The sequence below is a fragment of the Spea bombifrons genome, chromosome 1 (genome assembly GCF_027358695.1).
Source record: "Spea bombifrons isolate aSpeBom1 chromosome 1, aSpeBom1.2.pri, whole genome shotgun sequence".
Taxonomy (NCBI): Eukaryota; Metazoa; Chordata; class Amphibia; order Anura; family Pelobatidae; genus Spea; species Spea bombifrons.
This window is the reverse complement of record NC_071087.1, coordinates 65,782,201-65,803,811: the sequence shown is the minus strand read 5'-3', so window position 1 is coordinate 65,803,811 and position 21,611 is coordinate 65,782,201. Positions and strand designations below refer to the sequence as shown.

Genomic DNA, 21,611 nt, shown 5'->3' with positions numbered 1-21,611 from the left:
ATGCATACACAAAACAAAAATCTAGTCTGCTCGCTTTTCCTGATACCTTAATCAGCTAGTCTTTTCTTAGATTCAGGATCTTTGTGCCAATCCCATGCACACAATTCCCTCACTGTTTTAGTCTGTACCACTTATGCTGGGAAGCATTTACTTGAATCTACCACGCTCTCAGTAAAGTAAAACCTACTTACATTACATTTAAGCCTCTGACTCTCTAGGTTTAGATTCTGACCTCCACAATTGAAATAAACTTCCCTCACTTTATGTATTTAAAAGTTTATATTACATCTCCTCTTTCTCTTCTTTACGCCTACACATCATGTATGTTGCTGGATCATTCATATGAAAAACATGCAATTAAACATACGTATTTGAAATAATTTTTGTTTTACCTTTCTCTTGCTGTGCTCTTTGCTATGATTTTGCCCGGTTTTCTTCTCTGACCCCTCTTTCTTCCTACTGTGAGATTCTTGCCTTATCTCTTTATGACCTTTCGGATGGCTTAGTTTCCCATGTGCCCCAGGGACCCTGAGCAGCATTGACAAGTCTATTTTCACAATCAAATTTTGAGGCCTGTGGATGTTCCGTGATGGTGGTGGCAGCAATCGGTTGTCTCCAATTGGTAATAACACTTTGTCCCTGTGGAAGTCTTCACGCACAACAACTGCTGGGTGACGGATACTAGTCCTATGATTAGCTTTGCTTTGTCTTTTCTCCTTGGAGCTAGGGGAAGGTTCTTGTATGTAATAATCAGTGTGTTTTTTGTCTGTTTGAAAGTTTGAACACTTCTTGTTGCTACTATGAGAGCTTTTGTGCTTCTTCTCAACGGTATGTACAATGCTGGCTTTTGGCTCCTTAAAATCATTTGATTTGGGTTTCCCTTTCGTTTTCACAGTTGGCTTTTCTTTGGAAGGCTGGTCTCTGGGCCTGTATGGGGCAGGTTCACTTTCCACAGTAAGACCAGTATGACCTGCCTTTGGCTCTTCCTGTTGAAAGGCTTTTGTGGGTTTTCTGGGCTGCTTAATGCCAACAGTCTGTCTTGGGATAACTGCTTCCCTTGATGCCAAGGAATTTGGGTGGGCCATTTTGTTCTGAATTTCTTCTTGAGAAATCCATGTGGCCTTTTTTGGATGAGGCTCAATAGTCTTTGGAGAGTCATGAGGTGGGGGGGAAAGACTTTCTTGTCCTTTGTTATCCAGCCATTGGCTTTGTGGTTCATGGTCATCATTGCTATGGTTTTCAGTTGATGCTGGTGTCTTCAGCCAGTTTTGTAACTGCCATATATTAGTTGGGGGATCAGGCTGAAACAAAACAAGAGTGAGGCCGCCATCATTATACAGAAAAATAAAATATAGATTAATATAGCATCACTCAAGAATAATAACAGATGATAATTATACTCTCAAGGATAACACCAAGACATTTTTCAGAAGAAAAAAAAGTTGTTTTAATGATTATTTGGGTAAAACAGACTACCTGAAAATAAAAAAAAAAATAAAAAAAAAAAGTGCAATTGATGAAAAAAACACTAGACCAAATAAGGTACTATTCAGGTTTAATCCATGTTTGTTTATACCATACAAGCAAAACCAGGCAAATGTTTAACTTTAATCATTTTACATTATACCACGTGTTTTCAGAGTACCAGCAGATTCCATGGCACTACTACAATAGGGGAAAGTGAAAATTAACACTAAATCCAGCAATATACACAATCCGCAATAACATTAAGTCATAGTAGAACTCAGGGCCGGCCTTTGGGGTGTGCGACCTGTGCGACCGCACAGGGCGCCACACTCCAGGGGGCGCCGCCGCGGGGTCCGCCGCCGCCGCAGCGCGGTCCGACGCCACTGCCGCCGCGGGGTCCGCCGCAGCGCGGTCCGACGCCCCTGCCGCCGCGGGGTCCGCTGCCGTCAGTATGGGGGCACCCGGCACCCCTCCAGAGACGGACAGTAATGTCCGCCGCTGGAGGAGCAGGCTCGCAAGGGAGCAGTATCGGAGGTCTTTAACAGACCTCCGATACCGCTCCCTTGTGATCCCCGCGGCAACAGCTGCTGTGCGCCGGGGTTTGCTGTCAGATCCCGGCGCACAGCACTGAAGCCGCGCCCACCGGTCTCCGTGCCCTCTGACCCGGAAGAAGAGAAGACAGAAGAACTAAGAGCGACGAGGAGGCAAAGAAACTGAAAGAGGAAAGGTAGGAAAGCATAGAGTGACAGTGAGAGTGGATTGGTGTATATGTGTGGTTTGGTATATATGTGTGGTTTGGTGTATATGTGTGGATTAGTATATGTGTGTGGATTGGTGTATATGTGTGGTTTGGTGTATATGTGTGGATTGGTGTATATGTGTGGATTGGTGTATATGTGTGGTTTGGTGTATATGTGTGGTTTGGTGTATATGTGTGGATTGGTGTATATGTGTGGATTGGTGTATATGTGTGGATTGGTGTATATGTGTGGATTGGTGTATATGTGTGGATTGGTGTATATGTGTGGATTGGTATATATGTGTGGTTTGGTGTATATGTGTGGTTTGGTGTATATGTGTGGTTTGGTGTATATGTGTGGATTGGTGTATATGTGTGGTTTGGTGTATATGTGTGGATTGGTGTATATGTGTGGATTGGTGTATATGTGTGGATTGGTGTGTATGTGTGGATTGGTGTGTATGTGTGGATTGGTGTATATGTGTGGATTGGTATATATGTGTGGATTGGTGTATATGTGTGGATTGGTGTATATGTGTGGATTGGTATGCGTGTGGATTGGTATGCGTGTGGATTGGTGTATATGTGTGGATTGGTGTATATGTGTGGATTGGTGTATATGTGTGGATTGGTGTATGTGTGGATTGGTATATATGTGTGGATTGGTGTATATGTGTGGATTGGTATATATATGTGGATTGGTATATATATGTGGATTGGTATGCGTGTGGATTGGTATGCGTGTGGATTGGTGTATATGTGTGGATTGGTGTATATGTGTGGATTGGTGTATATGTGTGGATTGGTGTATATGTGTGGATTGGAGTATGTGTGTGGATTGGTGTATATGTGTGGAGTGGATTGGTGTATATGTGTGGATTGGAGTATGTGTGTGGATTGGTGTATATGTGTGGAGTGGATTGGTGTATATGTGTGGATTGGTGTATATGTGTGGATTGGTGTATGTGTGTGGATTGGTGTATGTGTGTGGATTGGTGTATATGTGTGGAGTGGATTGGTGTATGCGTGTGGATTGGTGTATATGTGTGGATTGGATTGGTGTATGTGTGTGGATTGGATTGGTGTATATGTGTGGATTGGTATATATGTGTGGATTGGTGTATGTGTGTGGATTGGTAAGTGTGTGAGAGTGATGGGTGTTATGCTGTACCATTTCCAATGTCTTTTTCATGATCTAATTATGCTCTAAAGTACATCATAACTCCCATCACTCTATACTGTTCCATACAGTGGCAGAGCTCGGAGGCAGAGGTCTTGCACCCTCACCGCAGGACTTCTGAAAGCTAAGTGAACTTCAAAGAGGGAGAGGGTAGATAGTTAGGAGGGGGTAGATAGGGAGAATGGAGTGAGACGGGGTACATAGGGCAATCATACTCCTATCATGCCAAGTAGTCTACGAGTACATCCTGGAATCTGCGGGCATGATAAGAATGTGATTGCTGTTAATTAATTATATATATATATATATATATATATATATATATATATATATATATATATATATATATATATAAATATTATTTAATTGTTTTGTTATGTGTTATGGTGTGTGTGTGGGGGGGTCATATTCGGTTTTGGCCAGGTAAATGCTGCACTTTTGGTTTCAGTCCAGAATTCGTTTCGGTGCATCCCTACTACTAAGCCAGACAATGAAGTGGTAGGCCTACACCACATCAATGTTTGGCGTAGTATATAGTGATTGGGGTTTTGTTACAAGTTTTGATTCCTTTCTTTTTTTGGGATGGGGGGGCGCCAGACGAGTAGTCCGCACAGGGCGCCAGAACACCTAAGGCCGGCTCTGGTAGAACTACCAACTGTCTAACGTTTTCCACGAGAATCATGTTTCAGAGGTAATGTTATTTCTTGAGAACAGAATTACCTATTTTACTATGATGAGTTGATGAAGAGGATCATAAACAGAAAACAAAGACTGTTAAGATCAGCGTCTTGCATGACTCGAAAATTTGAACAAACTAGTAGTAGAGTATAGCCTTCCAAAGCTTAAACTCGTCAGAGGTTATATTAGAGATATTAGAAATTAAAAAGTGTTAGTAAAGAGATGCCAACTAGTATTAGAACTAAGTACCCTAGAAGTTGCCTAACACTTGTGTACCATCTACGGATAAAAAAAACTCACAGAAATATAAAAAATATGCCTTGAGATTAAACCTCCAGCTATTGGACACTATCATACTCAAATATACACCAAATACAACTGTGGTGTGGTGTGGGATATGCCCTGATGGCCTAGATACACATGTGAAAAGGCTACAGAGGGACCTGTTAGACTTGTAAGAGTGCACAGCAATATAAAAAAGGCCACCATTCATGGCCTCCTTTGCATTTCCTTAACCCCTTAATGACAAAGCCCATACATGTACGGGCTCAAAATGCATTGTTTTCAATGAGTTTAGGGACCACCCATTGTCCTTAAGGGGTTAAATAAGATTTTCAAAATGAAAACTGTGCATCACTGAGCAATGCATTATAAACAATGCTGTATGTTTGTCTCTCAGCGGCTATTGAGTAAGGGGACAACAACTCTGGATAGAACAGGATTAGCACACAGTACATGTGAGCGGCATTACAATAATCCCATGTAAAATCTGCGACTTGTACCTAAAATATAGTATATATCAATCCTGTTGTTTGGGTTTGCTTAAAAACTACCTAACAATTTGTCAGTTGCATGAGAGGTCATACAAATTCTGCATCTATACCCCAAATTCTGTTTGTAGTACCTCTGGAGAAGCAGGTCTTGATGGCACTTTTACTTCACTGTCGCTGGAGCTGCCTTCGCTGTCCGAGTCTGAGGAGCTGTCTGATTCACCGCTGTCCGAGTTCACACTACCGGAATGCGCAGAAACCACACTGCCAGCCTGAGATTGCAGTATGCTAAAGCAAGCAGGATAAAGTTTCAGTCAACAATTATCAATAACAAGGTAGTAAAGCAATAGAAAACGCAAAAGCCGTTTCCTTCTATGTTTACACTGAATAGTAAAAAGACAACCTGTTACAAGAATTTAAACTCTACACTCTAAAGCACATTTATTAGACAATGATTTTAGGAAACATGATGCCATAATATATCATAAAATGCCAAAGCAAGTGCTGGTGACTTCTAGTGCCATCAGACACATATTTTGGTGCCATATCTTATCACACTTAAAGGGAAACACACACCAAAGTTGTTATTACTAACATCAGAGTAACCATAGAAGGATATTTATTTTTTTACATTTTTATGCAATATTTATGGAAGCCGAAAGCAAGAGAATTGTAACTTTTTTCCAACCCAAATGAAGGGACAGTTAAGAACAAACAAAACCACGTTTCTTAAACTTGTTTTTAGAGGTACTTCGTTAAATTCAGGTTTAAAAATGCTTCAGGGAAGCTGGGTAATATGGCAGAACTAGCATATGTAACTTCATGTACCTTTACCTCACAACACTTAACAACTCAACAATATCACTTATTAAAACTGCACATGTTGTGCCTTTTATTTTTCAGTAAATATACGGTAATTTTTTTCAATTGATGCTTAACTTGAAATCAAGATTCTATTTTACCTGCATTATGAATTACTTTACATAAGTTACCTCTCCTCACCCCAACCACCAAAGGATGCCAGAACTTCTACCAAAGGGGAGGAATATTATTTACCCACACCCATAATATGTGTGCTTTATACCTCTAGGGCTGCATATGCTTAGTTTTAATTGAAAAATGTATGTTAACTGCACAGTGCATCTAATTTTTCTATATGCTTTTGGCAAGCAGTCCTGATGCTGAGTAGAGTTTATTGACTGTGGCTCATTTCCATAACTAGAAGCCTCCCAAGTAAGCAGACCTGAAGGTCTTTCCCTTCAGGTCAATGCTGCAGACATGAAATAGGCAGAGCCAAGCTGGGGAAGCAGGGATGTCTGCAGAGTGAGCTGTGTAAAGTGCAGGAGTCATCATAATCATCTGGGATACACAGAGTCAACAAAGTTAAATTCAGCACCAAGTATTTTACAGACAAAACGTTGCTAGCTCAGAATCAGGTTAAACAAATCTGACATTTAATAGAATTACACAAGCTTACCTTGATGAGGCAGAAGACGATGGCGGCTTTTCAGAGACCTGCATAATACAAAAATAAATAAATAAATACATGATGAGATAAAATCTTTGAAGACGTCTAATGCATCACTACACCAACCAGGCCATAATACACTGGTAAAGAAGCTCTTGACTCAAGATGAAGGCACCTACAACAAGGATGCCAAGTTTATGGTTTTCCAAGAAAAAAGAAAGTACTATAAAGTCAACAACAAAAAAAAACAATACCTCTTCCTCATCACTGTCGTCACTTTCACTGATATGGAGGTCATCTTCCAGATTGCTGAGAATGAGAAAACATTTTAGAAACGTATCCCATCCACTCTCCACAATTAACTAAGATCCTAAACATAGGGACATGGGTCACCACCTTGATAGTCCCTTTTGTATATAACCTCTTTACTGTTTAATAACCCAAAACTCTATCCCAAATGTAACGCTATATATATATATATATATATATATATATATATATATATATATATATAGCAAGAAAAGTATTAACCATAAAGTAATAAATAGTGTAGAGTGGAAGGCACACATGCATTCAAGCATAAAACAGTTTCAAAATAACAATTACGCAACTACATATATACATAGCTATTTTACATACACAAATACGTTTGTATGTTGGCTGTATTATACAGATTGAAGGGGAAGATCAGAAATGGCAGAAGAAAAGATTCACTTTTATAGATAATAACTGCAGTCTTTGGCACAATAAAACAGAAACAGCTTACTAGATACCGGAGGTTAGCTACTGCCAAAACCATCCCTGTATTTTATTTTTTAAATAAACTCTAATGAAAACAAATCATAAAGCATTTTTCTTCTTCAGCAACCACCGCTGTACGATGGGATAGACTGTGCAGCAAAGGTACTCAGTTAACTCCTTAGAGAACCAGAACTTTCCTGAGCTTATAATAGTCCTCTGCCAATAGCGTGTGTATGTTATTAAAACAAGCTCCACAATAAATGTATGAATACTATGCCAGCACACTACTTAATCAGAGGTAGGCAAGGAAAGGCTTTACGGTGGAGATAGGAGCACATATCCCAGACGTCAATTGTTTTTCAGAAAGCCTACCACACGTTGCCAACCCTACATATTTTCATAAAAAAAAAAGAAAAGAGCTCTGCGCACAGCTCATGACCACAACAATACACATAAAGGGTACAATCTTTTCAGGTAGAAACAAAATACTTTGCTAAGTTACAGTTTTGGTCAGTTAGCTAGAAAATAATGGCTAAACTGCAACCCCATCATCGCTTCAAAAGTAAACATCTGCTTGGCTACTGTAATTACTATATTACCGGACTTATTGTACCTCCCCTTTATTATACCAAGTCTCATCAGTTATTGCTAGAATATACTACATCAGTGTCTGGTGGTCTGCTCTACTTCAGAGGCTGTACTAAGGGCAATTGCCTTCTCAGCATATTTAATTTTTAAAAAAGCACATTGAGGATCATCAGCTATAGATACAGTAATTAACAGTCCGGGAATAGGGCCAATAATGCTACCTGTGGTAAGCATTATGCAACATTACAACGGCAGAACCTGCCATGCGTTTGCAGCACCTGACTATTACTGGAACATATCTCTTGTTACATAAGGGACGTTCTATCAGGACTGGCATGGAAGAACGCACTTTGTGTCACCCTGATAGACAAGGCATGACACACTACATAATGTTTCAGCAATACTTTACTGAATGGAGCTACTACAGTGGGCCAGTAGAGCATATCAACAGAATAGGATTGCCATTATCAAAACCATAAAATAGGATAATTGGAAGCCAGTTATCCTGAATACAAGACAAGACCAAGAACATATTAAGAAAAGAAATAGGCATCCTACAAACGTGTACACAAATTAAAGGAGTCTTGGCAGATCGGCGTATTTTGGGACAGTGTGTGAGCCCACTGGAAACCAGTTGGATGTCAGTGTTAGAAATCCTATGCATTAGAAAAGGATTACTAACCCCACCCAAGCTTCATGAACAGTAAACTACATGCGTAGATGAGGAGGTGTGGTCCGTGCGTGAGAAACCGCATCTTACTGAACAAAAAAGTTGTTTGACTGGATTGACTGCAAAGGAAATTGACTGTATAGGAAAGCTTGGTACAGGAGTTTGCTGCGAGAAAAATTGTACTCCATTTGCATGGGGGAGGAAGAGTTGTGCGAGCTGCAGCGATGATGGAAAAGGGAGAGAGTGAGAGAGCATGTGCGTAAACATATGATGTTAGAGTGTGTTGTTGTAGGGTGTTGACGCGTGAGTCTGTGTAACTGCATGGGGGTGAAGTCTATGCGTCAGTCTACGGTGTTAGCATGTGCCCGCAAGGGAGAGGATCGACGCTGTGAGTCTATGTGTAGAGTTTTAGAGTGAGTTTGCATGTTAGTATGTGGATGTGTTTTAGTTACATGGGGGGTGCTACTGGTGCTGAAGCAAAACTGCATCCAGACATCACTAAGACTAGGCTCACCCCTGAACAACACCTTTATCGTATCTCGCATAACTATATAATGCGAACAACAATACTCATGTAACTAGTGGCATCAGCATCTACATCAGAATCTAAAGCACCTTCTACAAAACTATTGTAAAGGGACCACAAAAGGAGGTGGGGCAAGATTTTCTCTCTCATTTGGTTGAGATTGTTAAAGTTTAATTTCATTGGTGGAACCTAGAAAACTTAGCTGTTATATCATGTTCCAAACCATCTTTTAATTGCAATTGTTTCATTACCTTGATTAGGATAAATTACAGTGTCGATTATTCAAAAGTAAGCCATACAACAAATGCCACATAAATTCAAAACGTGGAAACAGAGGCAAAAACAAAACAAACAAAAAAACAGATCTACTTACGATGTTCCCTCCTGTGGACTCGGCAACACCTTTGAAGAGCTGTCATACTGCTCTGTAATAATAATAATAATAATAAAAAAATAAAAGATTAGGATGTTCTCCCCATAAGAATAACACTATCTGCATATTTCAAGAGCTTATGAACTTGTACCAACACATCAGACACTATGTAGTTCTAGTTTAAAACCTAAACTGCTGTCATTCTGAACTGTCATCAAAAAACATTAGTCATTAGGGGTGCTACAGTCAGAGCCTCATTTAAACATACTGGATCCGGGCAGGGTCTTTTACCATGGGACATAACAGACACAAACCATGCTACTAATGCTTCCTCCTTCACAGTCTGCATGCCAGACATATGAGGTCATATCCCTGCAACATCAGGTGGTACACAGGTCACAAGGTAGAAATAGTTAGTTGAGGGGTCTGAGCGGATGTTGGTTTTTGAAGGGGGCTCTATTAACTGCTTCAAGAAGACAGGGCAGCCGTCCCTTTTGCCCAGACTCTGGCTACAGTCACCTTCGAAGAATAGGTTTCAGCATCTGACTGCAACACACTCTGGGACACATCTGTTTCATTTGGTTAAGAGGTTTTTAATGTATAAAATTCAATACTGACACGTATGGCCACAGAAATCATTGTGTATTTGCTTTAACAGGTAATCACCATTGAAAATTTATATAAAGGGGGCTGTTTATAAAAAGTTTAAAACCTCAAAGCTATGAGTGTCTTAAGAATTTTGAGTACAGTGTTCATGCATCTTACAACATATGAGCTCAGTGTACAAATTATATTAGATACAATTTTTCTTATTTTATTATTGAGATGTTTTAGAACCGTTTCACACCTTATTTACATTAATAAAGGTTTTGGGTCCCTTACAATGATTAAGACTTACAATCATTAATTTTAGCAAGACTATTAATAAAAGACTTATTTTTCTAATAAATAATGATAGAAACAGAAATTACACACTTTCAAAATACAATTGCAGTTCATAGGAGCAGTGGCGTCTCCAGCTTTCATATTTAGGGGGGGCACATGGGGGGCCAGGGAACGAAATAGGGGGGCCAATTATAAAACGGTACATATAATTTATATATATATATATATATATATATATATATATATATATGCGTTAGACGTGCATTTTTAACTACATCATATGTACTTATCTCTTTGAAGTGATTGAAATATGATTTTAAAATAACAGCTGAACTGGCAGTTATTTTTCATTCTTTAATATTAGCCCCTGCTGCCAATATATATATATATATATATATAAATATTAGACCCTGCTGCCGATATATAGAAATATTACACCCTGCTTCCGATATATATTAATATTAGCCCCTGCTGCGGATATATATTATTATTAGCCCCTGCTGCGGATATATACTTATATTATACCCTGCTGCCGATATATATTAATATTAGACCCTGCTGCCAATATATATATAAATATTAAACCATGCTGCCTATATATATAAATATTAAACCCTGCTGCCAAAACATATATACATATTTGCCCCTGCTGCAAATAAAAATATAAATATTTGCCCGTGCTGCCAATATATATATATATATATAAATATTAGACCCTGTTGCCAATATATTTTATAGTGAAAAAATTGGACCCTACCCAAGCATTTCCTTGGGCCCTGCTCAATGCTCCCTTGCATGCAACCACTCCCTCCGCTACCACACCAAAAAAATATATTTGCCACACTGACTGCAGATCAGGGGAAGACAGTGAGAGTCAGTCCTTCTGACTGCACCATGACATTGAGAGGTCCTCTCCCCTGTAATCATCCCTTTGTCCCCTCATTCACTAAACCATACCGCTCTTTTACTTACACCCTGTAGTTCAGGTATAGATCAAATGAACAACACAACAGAATAAGAAATACAAACCCTGTATTTGCAGGTATACATAAATAATGTATGGAAGCATAGCATAGCAGATACAGATCAACAGAATGACACACAAACCCAGCTATGCAGGTACAGATCAACTGGAAATCACATAACAACTAAGCATTAAAGGTATAGATAAAACCCCCTAAATTACAGGTATAGCTCACAGGATGCAGCTTACCAGCCCTGGCGTCCACACTGCCCACACAGAACCTGGCCAGCACCCAGATTACACACATAAGATTTGCAATCTGTGTCCCCAAATAGCCCAGCACAAGTCAACTTTGTCCCCAAACAGTCCAGCCAGTGCCATCTTTGTCCCATATACACCCTGCCTGTGCCATCTTGGTCCCCAAGGCTCAAACCTCCTGCTAGTGCCATCTTTGCCCTTCCACAATTATACATCTATGATACACAAACACTTTTACAGTCACTCACTAATTCACACTTTAATTCAGATAACTCATCCACACATTAACTCATGCACTCCCTCATTCACTCAATGCATCCACACATTAACTCATGTTCTCCCTCATTCACTCAATGCATCCACACATTAACTCATGCTCTCCCTCATTCACTCAATGCATCCACACATTAACTCATGCTCTCCCCCATTCACTCAATGCATCCACACATTAACTCATGCTCTCCCTCATTCAGACAATTCATCCACACATTAACTCATGCTCTCTCTCATTCACTCAATGCATCCACACATTAATGCACACTCTTTACTTATATCTACCCCCTCTCCCTCCCCTATCACTTTTTAACCCCCTCTCCTATCACTTTTTAACCCCCTCCCTCATCACTTTTTAACTCCCTCCCTCATCACTTTTAACCCCCTCCCTCATTCATCACTTTTTAACCCCCTTCCCTCATTCATCACTTTTTAACCCCCTTCCCTCATATTCATCACTTTTTAACCCCCTCCGTCATTCATCACTTTTTAACTCCGTCATTCATCACTTTTTAACCCCCTCCCTCATCACTTTTTAACCCCCTCCCTCATCACTTTTTAACTCCCTCCCTCATCACTTTCTAACCCCCCTCTCTCACCTTGAAGTCCAGCGACGGGAGCACGATGCTGCTGTCTTCCTGCACCGCTCGCTGGTGCCCGCTGCTTCACTGTTGAGCGCCGTAATATGACGTCATATTTCGGCGCCCACCAGTGAAGCAGCGGACACCAGCGAGCGGCTTTAAAGCGCTGTCTTCTTTTTTTTGATGCGGGGGAGAACGAGGGGCGCCGAGCGGTTGCTAGGCGCCCCTCTCTCTCCTCCGCATCAGTGTTTAAAAGCCGCTCGCTGGTGCCGGCATTTCATGCAGAGCGCCGCAATATGCCGGCATATTGCGGCGTTCTGCATAAAATGCCGGCACCGGGACGGGAGTAGAGGGCTCGTGGAGGAGAATGAGGGGCACCGAGCGGTTGCTAGGCGCCCCCTCTCTCCTCCGCATTAAAAAAAAAAAATGCCGGTGAGCGGCATTTAAAAGCCGCTCACCGGCGCCCCCCTAGAGATGGCGCCCATGGCACGTGCCATGGCTGCCATACCCTATATACGCCTCTGCGCGCGGCCGTTTAATGTACTGCCTCCGCGAAAAAAAAAAAAAAAAAAGACGGCGTTTCAATTGGGGGGGCACACTGGGGGGCACAGCATGCTGTAGGGGGGGCCATGGCCCCCTCTGGCCCCCCCCTGCCGACGCCACTGCATAGGAGTTACGATCATTAACAGATCGCGTGTATTTCCTGTCCAGGTTTTGGTATCTGAATTATCTTGTTTTATACTCAAATACAAGAAACATACTACTACATCAGGAAAAACAGGCAGACTAGATGGCCAGATACATTTATAAACATATTTCCAACAGTAAGAGTTGCCAGAGTGAATTATGTTTGTTATTTAGATATATTAGTATGTATGGTGTAGTTATACATTATAAGGTATATTCTACCTTGTATAAGTACACCATACACACACAAGTGACATATATACATACATACATATACACATTATATCTATATATACTCACACACTCACAAACACACATACATTTTCACCCCACAGGTTACTTCGTTTCGGAAAGCAACACAATTTACACCAGGCCAAGGGTATTCTTAAACAACTAAGTTTATATCACTCACTCTGGTTCACTTTGACAGATGGGACTTGCTGACTTTCCTGAGGTGAGGTAGGAAAAATGTGGTAAAGGAAGTTTAAAAAGGAAAAAAAAAAGAAAGAAAGAAAAGTTTTCATTAGTGAAATGGACTACATTTCTTAGGAAGCAAGATACAGGCCTGAGTAATACAATGTAGACTACCTAATCCAACAACTCTATATTTTAAATATTGTGCAAGTGATTACTGGGGGAAATTTAGCTATATATACATACACACCGAGATCAGCCATAACATTATGACCACATGCCTAATATTATGTAGGTCGCCAAAACAGCCATGACACCTTCTCCACTAGACCTCTGAAGGCATGCTGTGGTATCTGGCACCAAGACATTAGCACCAGATTCTGTAAGCTCTGTAAGTCGCAAGGTAGAGCCTCCATGGATCGGACTTGTTTGTCTAGCACAGATGAGATCTGCGGAATTTGGAGGCCAAGTAAACACCTTGAACTCATTCTTGTGTTCCTCAAACCATTCCTGAACCATTTTTGCCTTGTGGCAGGGTGCACTATCCTGTTGAAAGAGGCCAATGCCATCAGGGACTACTGCGTCCATGAAAGGGTGTACATGGTCTGCAGCAACGCTTAGGAAGGCGATTTGTGTCAAATGAACATCCACATGAACGGCAGGACCTAAGTTTTCCCAGTAGAAGATTGCCCAAAGTATCACACTGCCTCCACCGGCTTGTCTGTTTCCCCATAGTTCATCCAGGTAAGCAACCCACAACTACCCCGTCATCCAAGTGATAAGAAAGATAATGTGATTCATCAGACCAGGCCACCTTCTTCCATTGCTCTGTGGTCCAGTTCTTATGCTCACTTGCCCATTGTAGGCGTTTTCGGCAGTGGACAGGGGTCAGCATAGGCAACATGACTGGCCTGGGGCTACGCAGCTCCATACGCATCAAACTGCGATGCACTGTGTGTTCTGACATCCTTTCTATCAGAACCAGCATTAACTTTTTCAGCAATCTGGGCTACAGAAGCTTGTCTGTTGGATTTGACCACACGGGCCAACCTTCACACCCCACATGCATCGATGAGCCTGGGCCACCGATTTTCCTTCCTTGCCCCACTTTTGCCCATGTCAAAGTTGCTCAGATCCTTACGCTTGCCCATGTTGGCTGCTACTAACTGAGGACGAAACGTTCACTTACATAATATATCCCACCCACTGACAAGATTATTAGTGCTATTCACTTCCCCTGTCAGTGGTCATAATGTTATGGCTGATCGGTTTGTATATCTATTTCAGATTATAGCTAGATTGGGTTTTTAGATGCAAATTTCACTTAATTATGTTTGTGAGCAGCAGGTAATCTTATGGAAAATGTCAATCAAAAACACTGTTATTTAAATATTCACTCAATTTTTCAATGGTCTATTCACAAAGGTTTTTAGTAGACCAAGAGAGCTTACTCAACAGTTCTATCTCCTCCTCTAGTTACTCAGTCAACATTCTATTCTGTTGCGTTTGAATTTTCTTGTCAATTTGTTGACTGATATGCAGCAATCAAATTTAGCAGCCTGTTTGATTTATTCAGCCTGCACCTGAGGGGTCCAGCTGAATTTGTTAAATTAGAGCCATTTTGTTTGCTACTGCCAAAACGGTCATACAGATTCAACTTTCTGTGAATAGACAAGTTCTCAATGCAAACTGGAAGTATATTTGAATGGACTTCAAATATGCTTAGTAATTATCGAAGTTACTCAATTTAAGCCAATTCACATGAGAATTGTCTAAAGGGTTCCCTTTCAGGGCCTAAAAAAGGAAGTGGTAGGCAACAGGGAAAGTCTTGCCTTTTTTTAAAGGTGAACTGCCATCAAGCTAACAGGAGCATTATTCCAGTCAAGACAAAGAAGATCTGTGGAATGCAGCTAGTGCTTGGTCTAATTTTGAGGATCACATCACCCTAAGTACCATTAACTAGGGAAATTAACCAAAAAACAGGTAAGCTGGATAAAACACTATAAGGCCTTGGGAGAATAAGGAGCTGGGGAAAGAGTGTGAAATGCACGTGCAATGGATGGAGAGGGAGACATAGATGTGTAGCTGGGGAGACCATTGAAGAAAAAAAGAAACAATTCAAATAAGCATTTGCACTTTAGATTTATTGCACTAACCTTTGTAGGAAAAGGAAATTTAGTTGGCTCAGCAGTGCTGGGTGTATGGATAGCTGTTAATGGCGGCGGCCATGAATGGGTCATTTCCTAAAATATAAATAGCAAGTAAATGTATGGCTCTGGATATGTACTTTATGTATTTAAATTGAAACATTGTTAAAATGATCAACTGCACAAATTAATAATTTTCTATAAAACAATCAAGCAATGTAATCAAAAGGTGTAGACAGTCATAGTAATGTTTTCTAGAAATCTAGTTCAATTGAATGATGGAGCCTAGTCATTTCAGGTACCAGGGATACCTCTGTAGGTTTAGAATGGAGAAAAAAAACTAGCGTTAACACTCATTCTCAAGAAATTGCATAAATTAAATGTCAACTCCAAGCTACCTATTTGCCTGAGCAGTACTTTACCAATATAGTAGCTACTTAAACAGTTACTTGTCAACTAACTTAGTAATACAATTATATAGAGAGAGAATAAAAAAATTATAGTATAATTTATCCCCTAATTAAAAGTCATATTTCCAATCAAGCTTATTTAGCATACAGAAACATTTCCACCCAAGAACCACCAACACTATTTTTTTTTTAATAAATCAAATAATTTAACGTGTGTTGTGTAGTAAACAAACGTAGAAATCCATTACTGTATTAAACAGACAATATTTAATGCAATAAAGTTGCACAGACCTTCAAAATTTCTTCAACACAGTGTGCATCATTGGTGATGGTCTGAAAGAGAATACATATTTATATATATAGTTACATTAACTACAAAAGCAGTGTATATAAAAACTAACAATATAATATTAGAAATTGTGTGGCATAAGCCTCTTTCCAAGTGGCTAACTGTATGCCAGTGTAAACAATTGCCTAAACGTATTAAAAATAGTCTATACCTATAGTGTCATATGATAACTTAATAGCAAAACTCAAGTTCCTAGCATGTTAGGATGCCAATGCTACCATGTTCTCATGTAGAAGTGTCCATAGGTTCTGCATAAAGTGAAATAAATAATGGTAGAGTAATCTTGTTGTCAAACGTGACATTGATAGAACAAACAAACCATGTCAATACCAACACTGTTAAAGTATAATATATATACAACATTTACTGTTATATTACCTGTGTCCAACATCTGACTAGCCTTAAAGATTTGTTTAGAAAACAGGAAATAGGGTGCCGTTTAGATGAGTACCCAGTTAGGCCAAAACCTCAGACAGGAAAACACATTGTTGAAATCTTGCTCCATTGATTAAACCCAACTTTATTTTCCATTGCATTGACAATATTTGTGGTTGGAGGTATATTTTTGGGAAAGGGCTTCACAGAGACTTTTTTGTGACTTGTTGTAAAGCATGTGATTTAACACAATTCTACTGTTTTAAGTACATTATTTGTGATATGTCAAATGGGTATGAATCAATGATTAAGGAAAGCAATATTTTGACTTATCACGCATTACATTTTTAACACTGCCTGCCTGCAAGCAGTTTAATACTTTGAGAGTGAAACCGGAAACGTATTGGAACATAAACGAAAAAAAAAAGCCTTAGAAATTACAAGCACAGCCTCACAAAATAATCTATTCATCATCTGTTAGACACCCTTCTGCTTGATAAATAATTCTCAAAGGACAAACGAATTATGCTATGATGAGCTCTGTGCAAATAGTTCATGAAGCAAATTAACAGCTGATGTGCCACATGGGGAAAGCAGAGGAGTGTGTGCGTGAACCGTTCCACCAGTAACGACGCAAGAGAACACTTGGAACTCCGTATAGTTTATATAGTCACTTTACTAAGCACAGGAAACAGGAAAGGATTAACACAACAAACACATAACACAGTGGCATGTGATTATGCAGACATTGGCACCTGAATAACCTCCTCACACATTCAACAATGGCGAATACACTACAGAGGTGAAGGGATTAGAAAACTAACATGCAAACGTAGCCTAGACTTAGAGGGTCCAGCATCCGTAACAATTCCCAAGATGACATGTAAAATGGCTAACATCTGTACTTGTACAATTAGCATCCATGAACATCTTTCTATGGAAATGTGTTTAGACATTTTTGTTTTTTTGGCTTCTTTAAAAAATAGGGCCCTTATGTTGGGGGAAAAATTGTGAAAGCCACTATATTTGCTAACATTTCAGATATTTCCTGAAACGTTTAAGATGAACCAGCTTGTGATGAAACAAACACTTGGTCTGTATTTGTAGACACAAGCTCTTCAAGCAAATACCTATAAATGACCCAACAGATATTCAGGAAGGAGTTTATAAAGATATATCCTGCGCTACTTAAGATCATACTTTACCAAATTAAATATTGGAAATTTATTTTTGGATCCGTGGTTCAGTCCCTTCGTTGTACTATATAATTTTATTTTTTAACAACAAATAAATCTTTAAAACAAAAAAAAAATAAATAAAACCAAGACAACAGTAGTCTACAGAAGCCTGAAAAAAGGGGGGGGGGGCAAAAAAAACAAAAAAAAAAGTAAAAAATGCACCAAGCCCTCTTGGCCGTTTTCCTCAACAGAATACGCTATGGGTTTCAGATAATATTATTAATAAGGAACAAAACTAACACAAAAGCAAATACATCTATATGTTTAATAAAACCTAGAGTGGCACATGTTCTACAGACAAAGCCTTCTTCCCTATAAAGGAACCCCAGGTAAATACAAAGTGGGCCATTTATCTACAGATTCCTATTGTCAAGGCGACATAAGTATATATAGCAATCAGACTGAACTTCAGAAGTCTGCTGCTCACGGAAGACCTGGGAGCAGAAAGCTTTTCTTTACTAGACTGCTACACACGTCACACTATTGCAATCTTGCTGAAAAATAATATGCAAACAGCAAAACATACAAGTGGAAAACAGGCCTGAACTGATAATCATACAGCTGTGGTTGTTCCACTAGACAAGGTGAAAAACAAGACAAGACGGTATATTTATTTGTCATATTGCGGACTGATAGAATTCTAGGTAACAGATAAGGTCTAAGTCAGCATTAAACGTTCTGCTATATTTTTTGCCCAAACAGCCATTAAAACCCATCAACCCTAGCCAAAGTAAACGTGTGATAAAGCTAAGAAAAGCTTAGAACAAAGAACATTTGATATTCATAATCTTAATTCATATCCTTTCTGACCCTGGACTGAGACCTAAACCTTCACTTGGTAGGCTTTATCACAAAATCAGACAATGACACCCATGTTTAAAGAATATCCATGATTACAAAGTCTTATCTACAAATATAAAGTTGGAAGCGCCTCTACTTGTCTGGCTTTAAAACAGAACACCGTGTACACCATATACGATATAAGCAAATCATTTTCAGTTCTATATAAGGTCATGTTACCTCACAGTCTAGCTCATACTCTCCCACACTTTAAAAAGGGACAGATGGCACCCTTTAATTCCTGTGTGTGGTTAGGGTATATGATATTTAACCGAGTTTACCGAGAGATTTAGACAATTACTAGTGCATTTTAGTTCCACAATTCAAATGTACTAAATGTTTACTGTGTATAACACTGATATACTTGCAGCCCACAGGCGTTCTTAGCTTCAAGAAAAGGACATCAGGGGAGGACTTGGAAAGTCAGATACTTGGAAAGAATGCCATGTCTAATCTATCATAGTAGTAGTTGTAAAAGCAAAATAATGATACTAAAAACATTTTACACTGTTCTCTTTAGATAAAATCAACTGCATAAAGTAATTCAATTCTACAATTCAAACCTTTGAATAAATCATTACACTGGGTTAGTGGGATATTTGTAACACTCTCCAATGAGTAATTAATAGTCAACAAATATCAGTCTTGTTAACTTTATGGAGGTGCGGGGTAGTCCATTCTTGCATGAACATTTATTAACGTGAAATAACGTAAAATGTAATAAAAAGTCAATGGCGTTCAAAGAGGATAGCAAATACAGACCACACTTTATACTTCAAAAAAATAATAGTTCTGGCAAGTTCTGCAAGCACCCAGGGCTTTTTTGGTGAACACGGTTTTTAAATGGTCTGCTTTACGATGAAACCATTTAATCATATGAATTTATTTACCTATAATCCACTTCAGGCAATAATTCCATGTAATTTAATTGTATGCTTTTAACCTTTGTAACCGTGTCATACCCTCCTCTCCTCACGTGCTTTACTCTCCCCATTATTTCTGCAAACCAGCTGGGTTTCATTTAGAAATATTACACATTTATTTGCACGATGGTTGATAGTCCAGAATGACCACTGGGCATCAATAAATAAATGGACTGCACAGAAATACTCCCAGATAGAAACAGAACGAAGCACTATTTTCTTTGCGCGGACTATTACGGTAAAAAGGAGTGAACATTTTTGCAAGTCAATGTTTTCAACATCAAAATGTACCCTGTGGGATTCTCGGAAACATCTGCAGATAATTGCCTGTAACTACTGATGTTTGGATCCATCCACTCCTCCTGTTGTACAGGCGTAGAAAACAGACAAAAAGTGGATGGAGGAATCTTATGCTTATATTGTAGGTTTAAGCAGACTTTCAAAAGCTAATTTCCAAGTAGCCAAAGTACAACTGACAGCCGTTGTAACCTGAACACAGACACACGTGCACAGATAGGGAACCAAAGGAACGAAGTTTCATGGTAAACACACCATACGTAAAAGGATCTTTGGTGCCTACACATTTGAAGCATACTAGTTACCTAAATGCTGATTTCCTTAACCCTCTTTTTTCTGATGGTGCTGGAACCTGAGTGTCCTTAGCATTAACAGTAAGCTGATGGCTCATCATGGAATCAGCCACAACAAGAGGAAAGGCACTAGGAAGGTGTTAAAGCTCACCGCCAATGTGTGACCCAGTGCTGCTTCCTAACTCACGTCATGAAGCAGTCGCCAAAAGAATTAATGAGCATCATTTCTTGGGGAAAACACTGCACAGAACAATGAAGTGAACAACTTTACCTTTATTCCAACAATGGGAATTACTGCCCCTTTAAGTTAAAAGCATAAACCATGTATAAAATGCGGTAACAGAAAGCAGGAGGACCTTGTTTTGTTATAAAACTAATTGCTATGTCTACCCTTTGTACAGCGCTCTGGAATCTGATGGCACTATGCATATAAATACCCTGCTTTAAAGGTCTGTGGTCACGAGCCTCAATGCAGAAATATACCAATATGCATTACTTTAAATAAACTATTCTATTCCTCTTACTACAGAAGAAGCTTAGAATGGGTTAACAACACGACCGGATGTAATACATATTAAAAGGGGCACTCCAGTGCAGCCCACAACCATGGCAGAATGCATATTAAAATATTCAAGTATTTTATTGTGCATTTTTGAAACAGTTAAATAAAAAATGAAGCCGCTTCGCTTTACGAGAACTGCAGAGCAATATCCCCTCAGCGATAAGGTTTTTGCTCCACAATCAATCACAATGGAAGTGCTTTCTGCACATGGACACATGGGGGTCTTGTTAGATACCCAGGCTCAAATCTCTGCAAGCTGCAAGGCAAGTGCATGGAGAATCCCCCTATACACTTGCAAGCAGGACCACTTACACAAAGTGTATATTATGGCTGTAGTGACCTTTTAAACAGAGAAGAAAAACAGTTTCGAGTTCTGTTGATTAACCTTCAGGGCAAGGTACAAATGACCTTCTTGGGTTGTTTCTATCAGGCACTAGGCTCTGTTTACATATCCATTGATTATATAAAGATGTCTTCCCTCTGTAGCTTTATTTCCTCCAACCTCACATGGTTTGGTAAACCAAAAACCGAAAGCCAATGATGAAGAGTGAGAAAGTAGAATCTGCCAATATGAATAAACAGTCTACTTTAGAAAATAAAAGCACACACATTAAGACAAACTTCTTTCGGGGTTATTCACTAAAGCAGGAGTTGGAAGAATAATTTGCAGGAGAGTTGTGGTTTAAACTCCCTGTGTTCATCATATGCATCATTAACAACCATACGAGAAGAGCGGAGCTGGCCCTATATAATGCAGAGGGAAGGAAAAGCTGCAGCTCTTTTGAATCAGTGAGATTTCTTATGTCTTTTACAGTTTTTTTTTAATTTATTTTTTTTTTAGGATCAGAAGGTTTGCCACTGGGGTTTGCCATCATAATCAAAACAGACGTCCGACGAAACTGCAGTTCTTCCCCA

General features: G+C 39.5%; 1 protein-coding gene across 3 annotated transcripts in view; it reads right to left on the bottom strand.

Annotated features, from left to right (window-relative positions):
- The window catches only part of AFF1 (ALF transcription elongation factor 1), a 66,599-nt gene that overhangs the window by 8,493 nt on the left and 36,495 nt on the right, over window positions 1-21,611 (bottom strand). For all 3 annotated transcript variants that reach the window (XM_053462888.1, XM_053462896.1, XM_053462906.1), the window contains 8 exons: window positions 16,111-16,152; window positions 15,419-15,505; window positions 13,261-13,297; window positions 9,201-9,252; window positions 6,557-6,611; window positions 6,312-6,349; window positions 4,969-5,122; window positions 393-1,301 (listed from right to left, as the gene is read on the bottom strand). In XM_053462888.1, the coding sequence (XP_053318863.1) occupies window positions 393-1,301; window positions 4,969-5,122; window positions 6,312-6,349; window positions 6,557-6,611; window positions 9,201-9,252; window positions 13,261-13,297; window positions 15,419-15,505; window positions 16,111-16,152 (1,374 nt within the window). The remainder of the gene's footprint in view (window positions 1-392; window positions 1,302-4,968; window positions 5,123-6,311; window positions 6,350-6,556; window positions 6,612-9,200; window positions 9,253-13,260; window positions 13,298-15,418; window positions 15,506-16,110; window positions 16,153-21,611) is intronic.